Source organism: Ambystoma mexicanum, chromosome 1q (genome assembly GCF_040938575.1).
Source record: "Ambystoma mexicanum isolate Mex_15411 chromosome 1q, UKY_AmexF1_1, whole genome shotgun sequence".
NCBI classification, from domain to species: domain Eukaryota; kingdom Metazoa; phylum Chordata; class Amphibia; order Caudata; family Ambystomatidae; genus Ambystoma; species Ambystoma mexicanum.
In genome coordinates, this window is record NC_090922.1 from 710,356,433 (window position 1) to 710,369,080 (window position 12,648).

Here is a 12,648-nt window from a genome sequence, read left to right on the forward strand (position 1 = left end):
AATCTGTATGGATGCAAGCTGATTCCTTTCTCTAATAGAAGATTTTTGCATCGATTCGACGGTAAAATATGGAAGGCAGTGTTGGGCCTCCCCATGTCCACACCCATAATTGTAATTAGACTAAAATTGGGTCTCACATCTTGGTGGGCCCAATACATAAAAAGAAGTAATCACTGCACACAAATATTATGGAAGCCAAAGACAACTCTTTATGTTCCTACATGAATGATCGTTTAAAAGGTACAGTGGCCCAATTTCACCAGAGGTCTGAGGGGTACCTGGAACTGATCAGATTAGACATCTCTGAGAGTGAATTCGTGAAAAACAGAAAATAATGCGCTGGTACAGAAAAAATTATCAGAAAGACTTAAAAAGACTAATAGTGTTCAGAGATAATTATCATTTATTTCTACCATCAGGAAAGTTGAGACCTTACCTACAGAACTTTCTGTGTAAAACATACATGGACCTATATCTTAATTTTCATTTAAACACCCTGCACACATTAGAAGTCATAGGCCCAAACATTGGTCTCCCAATTGAACTACATGGCTGTCGTGCGTGTGGAATGGCTCCTTTAGGCCCATCTGGTATTAGAGTGTCCATCTTTTTTGGAGCACAGAATTCGGCTTTTGGGTGGCATTTTGCACTCGATAGCTATGGTTCTGACCCATAACCTACGGAAAAGACTGATGACCACCTCTAATCCGGCACTAACAATAGCACTGATGGAGACTGCTAGAAGTATTTTTTCTGGAATTGAAAAGCAGAATGTTAGAGGGGGAGGTGGCTTGGAGGGAGATCTGGGACTAACTGAGGTGTTCTGTCATGGGGGGGTTCTTAAAGGTGACTGTGAACTTAAAAGCCTAATTGCCCAAACGGTCATATTTTGTTACTATAATTGATGATAGGCATTTGTCTTTGGGAATTAAAAAAGTTGTTTGATTGTGGCATAATTGCCTATTTGTATACTGAATCAGTGTCAAAGTTTCTTCTAAACTGAAATACATTTTTTCAATAAAATAAATAAATAAATAAATAAATAAATAAATAAATAAATAAATAAGCCCCTGTTAAGGCCTGCCCGATGGCCAGCATGCCAGAAGTGGGGTAGTACTCTCATGGTTATACCCGGAGTGTGCTTGTCATAGGTACATAATTAAGGCAGCAACAATGGCTATCAGAGTCGCATGCTCCTCCTGCTGGGCTTAAGTGGCTGTTACTCATATTCTATGCATGTTTGTGGTAGCAGCATGAGGGAGACATGTCAAGGGAACCATGATTATGCTGCATAAAGCTTAAAGGGGATGCGTAGTTCTGCTTACCATAGAACACGGCAGCCAAGTAGCTTTCCTTCACACCAACATTAGGGGGCAAGGTGGGAGTGCATGACTGAGAGTTAAAGGGGAATTGGTGCATTCATAAAGCTGCCAAGTGGGGGTGTATGCTTCAGAGGGCCCAGGAACTTAAAGGAGAAGGTTCCCTGTTCTCCAAAGCAGCAACATAATGTATTCTTTGCTTGCATGGCACAATGCGTTCCCATGTGAAATGCAGCTCTAAGCGGAGACACATCAAAGAGGATGGTTATTACCCCTCTACTTTCTCTCCTCCAAAAAGAGAAAGGTAGTCCACCAATGAGCAGCCCTCTTTGCTATCCAAAAAGTATTGAAGACATCCTTTAAGGGGACTATGAAAGAAATGATGGGAAAACTGAAGAATAGCAGGAATAGGGTAATCTTTCCCTCTTTTTCAACAAACACAAATCCATCGTCCACAAAGAGTAAGAATGACACAAATCCCAAGGACAGGCATCTAGCAGTAGAGGAGCTGAGGAAGGTACTTTCACAGGTGTCTAAAAAGGTGTCTATAAAATGAGGGTCCCTGACACTGAGGAGCCGGGCTCTTCAGCAAAACCAAAAACTAGAATATATGGACAAAATGGCCACTTGGCATTTCCAGTAATTCGTCAGTGAAAAGAAAGATTCTGATCCTGAGGTTTATGAACCTGATGTTCCCTCCAATGGAGACAAGACACCCAGGCAAGTGTTGCTGCATGTTTACTTCATCTTCTCTAATCCTAAGCAATATCCATACATTTCAACAGAAGAGGTTAGGGAAGCGGTGGAGAAGAAGATTGACGTGGCCATGAAGAAATCATGTTCTGGGTCCCACCTTCTTTGAGGTCCAGCATCTTTGCCACATATACGTAGCAGGCTACAAATACCATTCATGGACATTGAGGATGGATCTGGGTGTTTACACACCCTGAAATAGATGCACTTCCAGGTACAGGTTTCTTTTCTTATTGTGCATGGCTTAAAAAAAACTTTACAGTACATTTATGCTATCCAAATAAGCATCTCAAGAAGATCTAAATAAAAAACTCCATTCTCATATGCAGAATCTTAAAATATTTCCATACTCGCATCATAAACATATTATACAATAACATTCCCCTTATTTAATAAAACATCATATCTGACATCATCAACATGTTAAAATGCTTTTTATTGACTTGCAAAGTGTTTAATGCAGGCAATTTTTGCAGATTTCAGAGTGGATCCCTCGATATGAATACTGTATCAAGTATAGACTTCTGGTAATTGAATTATAGTGCTCAAGTGCAATGCATTTAAAAATGGTATAATTGCTATACAAGAGCAAATAACAAAGACAAATTAAACTTCGGTGTGGGCTGCACTCCCTAAATCAGTGATGGGCAACCTTTTTGGCGTGGTGTGTCAAAAATCGGCAAGAAATCGAGCATAACTCGCGTGGTGTGTCACTTCGATAAAAAAACATAATTTTGCGCAATTTATAGTTTAAACTACAAAAATGTATAATTGCAATATATAATTGTATTTAATAAACCAAAAACAAATTATTTAACATACCTGCTTAGTAACTTCTTTGTTCATCAGTCGATTTCGTATGTTGCCCTTGATATTATTGAACTTGTTTGGGGTGCCGTGAACCAGGGCTGTGGAGTCGGCTGCTTCCAGCTCCACGTCCTCATCAACATGCCGCTCCAGCCCGCCCCTGCTATGAATATTCCTAGTGACGTGAGGGCGAAGATTATGAATATTCATAGCGGGGGCGGGCCGGAGCGGCATGCTGATGAGGACGTGGAGCTGGAGGCAGCAGACTCCACAGCCCTGCCGTGAACTGAGATAAGTGAGGGGGAGGGCAAATTCTTTAACTAACCTGCCTATTAGTGACTTTTTTGTTGCTGAATTTCATTGGCTAAATCTTCAATTGAAGGTTGGTATTTTGTACACTTCAGGCCCAAGCAAGCGCTACTAACCTCATCTGTCAATCTGTTTCTTTTGTTGGTTTTGATATTATTTAATGCTGAGAATAAGGTCTCACAAAAGTACGTAGAAGGAAAAATTGTGAGTAAAGCTGTTGCTATATTTGTCAGGGTGCTAAAAGTGTCTGGTAGTCTGTTCCAGGCACTCCAAATTTCCTGTTCGTAGTGGCACTCATCTTTATTCTCCAAGCGGCCCCTTTCCAGATTCTCAAGCTTTGACCTCAAGTCGACAAACACCTGAGCCCAGATGCTGTCTTGAAATTCTGCAAGCTGCATCTCCAAATCATCTATTTGCATCCATTGGAAACCATTTAATTCCAAACTATTGTAGACTACTACATCAGGATACTTAATTATTTTCATGGTCTGTTCTAGGCTTCTAAATTGACTAAATCTATCAGTAAACTGGTCAAGTAACGAGTCTAAAACATGCTGGTACTTCATATGCAAGAGTTCCACTTCATTTCGTACAGCTGCACTGGCCTTCTCAAAATGCTTTTGTACTCGAGGAAAATACTTATACGTTTTAGTTTCTACATCTCGCTTGAAAATTTTTACTTTACTTTCAAAAGCTTTTATGTATCCAAACATAACATCAAAACTTTTGCCAAAACCTTGTAACTTTAAGTTCAGTTCATTAACATGAACAGAGAGATCTGTAAAAAACATCAGGGTGTTGACCCACTTATCATTATTGAGCTGAGGAAAGTTTCTCAGATCCTTCTCTTCAAGAAATACCTTAATTTCTTCAAAGCACTCCACAAAGCGCTCAAGAACCTTGCCTCGGCTCAGCCATCTTACATTATTGTACATCAGCAGTCCACTGTAGGTGGAATCAACCTCCTGTAAAAGTGCTGAAAATTCTCGCTTGTGAAGGGGGCGAGCAGCTATTAAATTAACTATTTTTGTAACAACTGACATTAAGTCATTTAAGTCAGTGAATCCTGCCTTGGCACATAAAGCCTCCTGATGGATAATACAATGAAAAGGCACAATCGGATGTCCAATAGCTTCTGTAAACAATTTCACAAATCCAACTTTTTTCCCCACCATGTTTGGGGCACCATCTGTCGTCACTGACACAACTTTAGATATATCAATGCTTAGGTCGCAGAATGTTTGCATAACAACCTTACATATTTCGCTTCCTGATGTACTTGTTGGCACTGATACTAACTTTATCAACTCTTCTCTCATTGTGTGACCATCAGAATACCGACCAATAATGGCCAACTGAGCATGCGATGTGACATCAGTAGTTTCATCAAGAGAGATGGAAAAATATTTACAATTCCTTATGTCTCTCCTTAATTGATGTTGTACGTTTGTGTTCAGTCTCATTATTCGGTCTTTTATGATATTTCTACTGAGTGGTAACTCAGATATTCTCTTAATAATTGCATCTTTATTCTGCATATCGTGAAATAGAACTGGCGCACATCTTAGGAGAGTTTCTTTAATAAATTCTCCCTCATTAAGCGCTTTTGCATGCTGAGCTATGGAGTGAGCAATGCTCAAACTTGCAGAGTTTAAATTTGTAGAGCCTTTTATAAATGTAAGGATGGAGTTAGATTGGCTCTTATAAAGGTGTAGCTTCCTGGAAATGTATTCCCTCCTTTCATCCTCACTTTTTTCCAAGAGCTGGGAATGATTAGTTTCAAAATGTCTATTTATATTCCACGTTCTGCTTACTACCGTTTCAGTACATAGAACGCAAAATGATCTGCCATTTTTTTATATAATGCCATACATCTCGCTCCATGTCTCTTGAAAGGGTCGGCCACTGCTACTACCACTCCCTTTACTTAACCTTTGTTTTTTATTTTTTGGGTGCTCCATCAGTGGGCTAGTGACAGCAGATAGAATTATAGATAGCTTGTTAGGCTAGTGTTGCTTGCAGTTAACCCCTAATTGGCTAACACAACCTCCCCCTCACTTATCTCAGTTATTGTGGACAATTACAAGTCCATGGCACCCCAATAGTTGCTGCTAATGGCGCTCACAGTTCCCCCCGGCACTCCGCTGTTCCCTGCTGTCGTGTGGTCGTAACCGGAAGTCCCAGGAGTAGACTCTCTGTGCCGGAGTTCAGGCCTACAGACAAAAGGGGTTGAAACTTTTATTACTACATGACTACAACTCCCAGCATGCCTGTATACAGCCTACGGCTCTGCAGCTACGCCAAATCTAAAACTTCCACCATGTTGCACTTGACTATATAGTAGTATAGGTTATGGTGCAACATGCTTGGAGTTGTAGTTTTGGCTCAGCTGCACTGCTGCAGAGCCAAAACTACAATGCCCAGCATGATCTTATACAGCCTATGGCTCTGCAGCAGTTCAGCTTAGCCAAAACTACAACGCCCAGCATGCCCTGATAGGTTTGGGGTCTGCAGCAGACCCCAAACCTAAATAGCATTATTGCTAATAATGATAATCTTTCCCCACTTTCCTTCCCCTGCTTACTGTGATGGTCAGTCTGGCAGCGACTGCATTGCGGCCTGACTGGAGAGAGGCGCGCACTGTTCCCACGCTCCTCTCCTGCGGGTCCTCCCTAACATCCTCGCTGTGCTGCCTGTAAGCATTTTTGACACATAACATACTGTGCTTGTTTCGTTGTGCCACAAGAAAATGTTTATTTTCCACTCTACATACATGTACTCCAAATGCCACAAGTTCTTGCACATTTAAGGATTGACAAAGTAATACTGACAGACTACACGTGGCCTACTAAAGTGTGCATTGCAGAGTGTCTAAGGCTGCAGGCAAGATGATTCACACAGCAGTCAGTGCCCTGAAATTCCTTATGTTCATGTTGCGTTTTTTAAACGTCCACATTTTCATACCTTTGCAAAAAGGATGCGGGCACCGATGGGCAAGCTTCTATAAAGTAGCAGCCAGGCCGGCCTCAGCCTATCATTCACTGCACAGCGTCGGCCAACACGACCAGGGCGGTAGCACTAATTTATGTAAGGGTGCTTTCCTGGATAGCGCATCTTTTGCACTGTGGTCCTGCTCCACTGAAATATGCATGTGGTCTTAATGAATAAGATTACTTGCACATTTGGCAAACAAGTGCAAATAAAAAAGGTGCAATCTCGGCACTTATTTTTTTAATTTGCACTTGTTTTTTAGAATAAGCACGTGTTGTCCTGTGACAGTATGCCTTTCCGCGTCCATGGTAGCAACCTTCCTTTCTGTACGGGCGTCTGCAAGCAGCAGATCGTTAAACCACACAGATTAAGGGTTTACTGCCGTCATCCATTTACAAAGGTGTTGCTTGCAGAGAACTCGTGCGGTCATTGGCCAATAAGAGACTTTTCAGACATGATTCTACACACACTCCAAACCAAATGGCACTGCAGGGTTGCCCTGGGACGGATGCAGCATTTCTACACACGCTCCATAAACCGCCACACCAACCGCAACACGGATCTGCAGCAATGTGTCGTCACCTCCAGTCAGGAAGACAGTAAGACACACGACACATCCAGCAGTGACACGCCAGAAGCTCTCACCACCCTCCTTTCCTGAGGCCTCCTCTCTGGTTGTGCCGGCCCCTCGCCCTCGAAGGCCCCTTTATCTGCTTGTTAGTAGAAGGGCCCGAAGTCAGAGGCTCCGGTGGAGCACTATCAGGGCCAAGGGCTGCCCCACAGACCTCTATGTGTACTGTCTCCAGCAGCGCACGGACAGTTGGGGGAGCACTGCACTCCCAGGGCCCAGGGCTGCACCAAAGGCCCCAAGAAGTACTGTCTCCAGCATTGCTGGAGACAGTACACCTTGAGAAGCGGTCGGCACCTCTCTCACATGACGAGAGGTGCCCGACTGGCTTCTAATGGAGCGGACTCACACAAGCTCTGCACTATAAGGCCAAGCATTGCAAGCAACAAGTAAATGTTGCCGTGGCCAATACAGAACAGTGAACAGTGTACTTACTGCAGCGGACTAAGTAGGAGGGCACACTTCTTTGGCCTGCACTGCTCACTTTTCTTTCTCTCTGGTGGGCAGGGCAGGGCAGCTCAGCACAGCACAAACACGAACAACACGTGCAGGACGACGATGGAATAGACTAGAGAAGTGTGGATGACTCTTGCACCCCACCCCCACGCTCAACTCTTTGGCTGCTGCCTGCATAGATACAGTAATTTCATTGGCTGTTTGTCAGCCATTGGCAAACAGCCAATGACATTACTGTATCTAGGAAGGGAGGGAGGGAGATTAGATCTTCGGTGCGCTGTTTGCGCACATAGTGATACTGGCGGGGCCACCCCTCAAGCGTCCCGCCAGCCTCCAACTTAAAAGGGTTACGTAAAGTGCGTGGAGCTACGAGCTCCACGCACTTTACTATTGGCAAAAACAATGCAAAATGGGACGCGCCCCGCTGTTCCAGTGAGCCGACCCATGAATAGGAATCCTATTCATGGGCCGGCAGCAACAATAGGAAGGTAATTGTCACCACAGCACCCCCTGCTGCTGGCAAATACAAACCGTTTCAGAAGAACTTCTGAACGTCTTCTGAATCTGTTACAACACTCGCACCTGGTGGGGGGGTCTTAGATAGGGGAGGCGGCGCCCTGCCGCCCTATGATAGCGGCCGCCACTGCCGCCCCCCCTACTGTTCTTCCAGCACAGATTCTTTCATCCTCGGCAGCCGTGCAGGAGCCGAGGATGAATCGCATGAAATCCTGCGCGTGTCACCCCAAATGGCTACGCGTGTCAGCACTGACACGCGTGTCGTAGGTTCACCATCACTGCCCTAAATACTGCTGTGTGGTTAATTTTTTTTTTCTTCAATAACGCCAAAAGTTGGCTTATTTTAATTGAGATCGTTTGCAGATTTGCCTACAGCCAATGCATTTCGGACTATAAGGTCCTTCTTTAGGGTCTGAATTAGCCATCTTTAGCCATACAAGTCAAACAAATTTCTTAGCATGCAGCACAAACCATATTAAGTAATCACACAATATTCCCAACAGTTGTGCTGATATGTATCAAGCCATTATTCCCAGATTCACAGGAGCAAAAATCAAGGCAGCGTGTCACCAATATGCATAAAATAAAACAATAATCAAATGTAATCACAATACAATGTGCAGCTGGCCACAAGACGTACAACTAAAGAACAACATGTAAACAATACATGAAAAATAATGAGTGAAAAACATTATAGGACAAACTATGAGCCTTCATGTCTATGAAGCATGATAAACGTACATTACTTTCTGAGACAAACTATAAACCTTTGTGTCTATGTAGCATGATAAACGTACATTACATTTGACTCCATGTCGTTCACTCATAATTAATCTTTAAAACTGCGTTGTGTCACAACCAGAAAAAGGCGGCACACCCTGCCACATATAGTTCGGGGGGGGGGGGTTGAAAACAGAGTCCTCACTGCAGGACCATGCCAGTGGACTCTGCCACAGTCAACATGGAGCAAAGTGAATGAAACAGCATCATTGTGCTGAAAACCCGAAAATGCCTTTTTATAATGACATTTTCCTAACATTAAAAAGTGCTGTTTTTGGCACTAGATCCATTCATTTCTACTGAATCATTGAGATTAAAGGGCCCGGCAATGTCAGGATCATTCAGTGTGGCTCAGAGGAACCTGGCCTCATTATAATGACAGCTCCTACAAAATGTATCTTTGAAAAAGCAACCCAGGAACCCTTGTTTTCATTTTCCACAGGAAAAACGTGGCTATTTCTTCGAAACAAGTATCAGGAAATAGCTGTCCAGAGAAACTCTAAACAAAGGCATGATACATGTATCCATGCTGCAAAAAACTCCAGCACTCAAGGGAAGAATTAGTGCTGACTAAAATGTGTATTTGCTGCAGATGTCAACTGGATTTAAAGAAAGAAGTTTAATGTGCTTTTTCATAAATAAAGAGCAAAATCGCCTGTTTTTAAAGTATATTCTTGTGTAAAGGATTAATTATTTAAGAATGTCAAAGGATTTGCTAATTTTAAAAATCCACCTATAAACTGTTCTAATTTTATATGTTTAAAGGAAAGATTTAAAAGGTGAGACTTAAAGCTAAACCCAGTCTGAGTTAATCAACTAGAAAAAAATAAAACCCTGCTCTGAAAGTTCTTAGCCCTAAGAAAGGTTGACACCTCCACTGCTGGCACAGGAAAGGCTAATTGCTGCTGAGAGGCCTTGAATACTCATGACAAAGGGACTTCATTAGACATTCGCCTTTGCCCCAGGTGAAGACAATAGCAGGCTTGGACACTCACCCTTCCAGTGGGAGGGGCAGGAAGCTCCACTCTCCAGGGAGAGGCCCCTCATTCTACTTCAAAGGATTTGACGTTTGCTTACAGTTGAACCTGACATGTGACTTTTGGGTTTAAAATGCTTATTTTGCCAATGAACCTCAAGACATTTAACCTGGCAGCAAGAATGAGAAAAAATGTGAAAAGTACATACATCTAAATCTGAATTTATGCTATTAATTTGAAAACTTGGTAGAATTTCTTACTGCGTAAGGAACAGAAGTTACAAAGAATAACCAATTGCGCAGAAACGATTAATATTGCAAACATAACCTTGTGTACACATATTCTAGGGGCCATTACACATATGTGTACAGAACTGGGAAATGTTAGGCCAAAATTTTCATGGTCAAAATTGCCAAAATTCAACAGGAAGACTAAACTAGGTCACACAGACATGGGAGTTGGACTGAAATGTGACCCACGAAATATGTAACTTATGTATCTGATTTTCTTAGAGGGCATAACTACATAAATGTGTATTTGTGGGAAAGTTAGATTTTGGTCCCAAGTTCCAGATCACCTCATAAAACATGACATCCCTTTCTGCCATACAACCAGCAAAAAGCAAGGCGAAAACTGTGCTTTTGACCAATCATAGCATTGTGGGTGTGGGTTATAAGTCTGCCCCTACCATAAACCTTAGTGATGTCCTTTGGCATGATAAATAGGGGAACCCCACAGCACACAAGACACACTGATTCCTGACTTCATCCTGATTTCTGCGTGGTGCCCTGTTCCTGAATTATCCATCTTTGTTCCTGATTCCAGATTTCTTTCCAAAGCCAAGGCATCTGCATTGCTGAACTCCTTTTCAGCTGAAGCAATCCCAAAATGCAAGGGATGCAATTTGATCCAGTCTGGCTTGCTACCACTAAAGGCTTGCCTGCTCAAATCTCGCCATCCCACTGATCCAGTCTCCAGTAACCAGTGCAGTCCAGTGCAGTCTCCAGTCTGAGGTGCCAGTCCAGGTGACCAGAACCACCCAGCTGATCCTATTCCGCCAGATGTGCCCTGCTGTCCTTTATTAGACCCGATCCGTGTGATGACCAGAACCCTTAACGATCCAAAATCTTAAATTAAAGTGGACTGTAAGTATTAATAGGAATCATAGTAAACCATAGCATATCTTGCCTTACCTTGTCCTATCCCAATCTCTAAACCATCCTATTTTTCCTTAAGAACCTGTAATATTGTCACAACCATCCTTGCAACCCTGTCTGTGATTGCTAGTGTTAGCGCCGATTTTCTCTTCATTTTTGTTTTACTAGACCATGGAGCCATTAGTGATTTTGATTAAATAAAGTAATTTCCATAAAGAAAATGGAGTATCTACCACGTGAAGGGTTACAACGGCCGTGTAACTTTGGAGATTCATGGGTGGCCTTCTCTTTTTCTTAGCCATTAAATCTAGTTTAAGCAAAATTAACGTGTAATTTTAAAACCGATTTTCTGTTTTTCTCTGCTCTATTTTCCTAAAAACGCCTCTCATTCAACATTGCATAACTTCCTCAATTTAATAGCAAGAGACTTCATTTCAACTCTGACTTATACATAAGACCTGTAGCGACATCCCAACACAAAAACATTCTTAAAAACCGTTTAGTGATTTTTAGGCGGGAATTTGCATTTCTGCAAAGGTTTACACGTGTGATTCTTCTTTTCAATTATTCCCAAACTTCCATTAAGATTCAAAGTGTTTAATTCTGCTCATATTATAGATTATGATTGTTAGCATCCTTTCAATGTTGCTCTCATAGAAATGTATATTGATTTAAGGATCTTTGCACATTCATTGTTTCACACAGCCATTTTCGAATGCCATTTTAAAAGTGTAAGATTTCAAAAGTGTTTTTCTCTCTTGTTTGGGGAGGGAAGGTTGTATCTTAATTCTGTGTACTGTTCTTTATTCCCAAATACCTGCTGCTTCCTTATATCAGTTCAGAATTGCTTATTTGTGAGTTGAGGAATTTTGCAAGGGGGAAATCCTAACCTAAGTGCTATCTTTTCAAAAAAGCCAAAAGTGTTCTTTCTCTTGTGTTTTGTATTTTGTGTTGCTAAGAGTGAATTTATCTGCTTTACATACCTACCTATCTGTTATAGTCACCACATTGGTGATTGCTGCTCCCCAATACAAAATATATGTGTGATTTGAATTTTAAATAAATAAATCAATATTACCTTTACCAACCAGCCTGATTCCTGGTCCATTGTGAACTGGGGGTATTTTGAGAAGGGGTGTGATATGAGTGGTATATCACTCAGAATATTGAACCTATAGACATAATAAAATAAGTATTTCATTGGTGCACTGCATACTAGGCTGAACCAGGGTGTATTGCCTGATTGAAATCATTAACAGTTACCAAACGTTACTGAGTTCCCCAGAACACTGTGGATATGAAATGTTCACCCTAGTTGTTAGAAGAAGTAGCACTAAAGCTTCTTATGGTTAGTATCCTTCACACCTAAACAGTGCTGTCTGACCTGCATTTGCCGCTATCCTTGATATCTGGTAACGGATGTTGCTGTATAATGTGAGTCTGCTGAAAAAGTGTTTGAGAATCAATGTTAAAAAATCTCTGTGTACAGTAGAGTCATCACAATGTTATTCGATTTGCAAAAGGCTTACCAAAGCTGACGCTTGATTCAATCAGTGCGTCTGATCGCTTCTCCGCTTAGCGGGAAGCGTTCGATACCAAAACTTTAAAGTCAACAGTAGGTAACTATGGAAACCGTAATGCTACCCTGTGTCGTCCCTGCGGGGAGTAATGCGGAATTGCCGTCAGCGATCTTGGACTGGTGTAAATTAATGTCTATATGTTAAATACTAAAGCATTATGTGTATCGCCTGATTTGAGATTTGTTGCTTTATGATATATTAGATTGCAATAATCTGCACGTTTTTCCATGCAACTTCGGTACCAAAACCAATATTATATCCACCCACAAAGCCTGGTATTAATATGGAATTGCCAACAATGCGGCTGGTGTATCTTCCTCTATTATGCTTATTGAGGTTCAACATATACGCGCAGTTTGAATACAATCTGCAAGA

General features: G+C 41.8%; 1 protein-coding gene across 1 annotated transcript; it reads right to left on the bottom strand.

The window, feature by feature from the left end:
• Window positions 1–3,211: 3,211 nt before the first annotated feature.
• LOC138558363 (general transcription factor II-I repeat domain-containing protein 2A-like) lies at window positions 3,212–4,726 on the bottom strand. The gene has a single exon (XM_069642668.1). It carries the CDS (start codon window positions 4,724–4,726, stop codon window positions 3,212–3,214), a length of 1,515 nt encoding a protein of 504 aa, XP_069498769.1.
• Window positions 4,727–12,648: the final 7,922 nt, after the last annotated feature.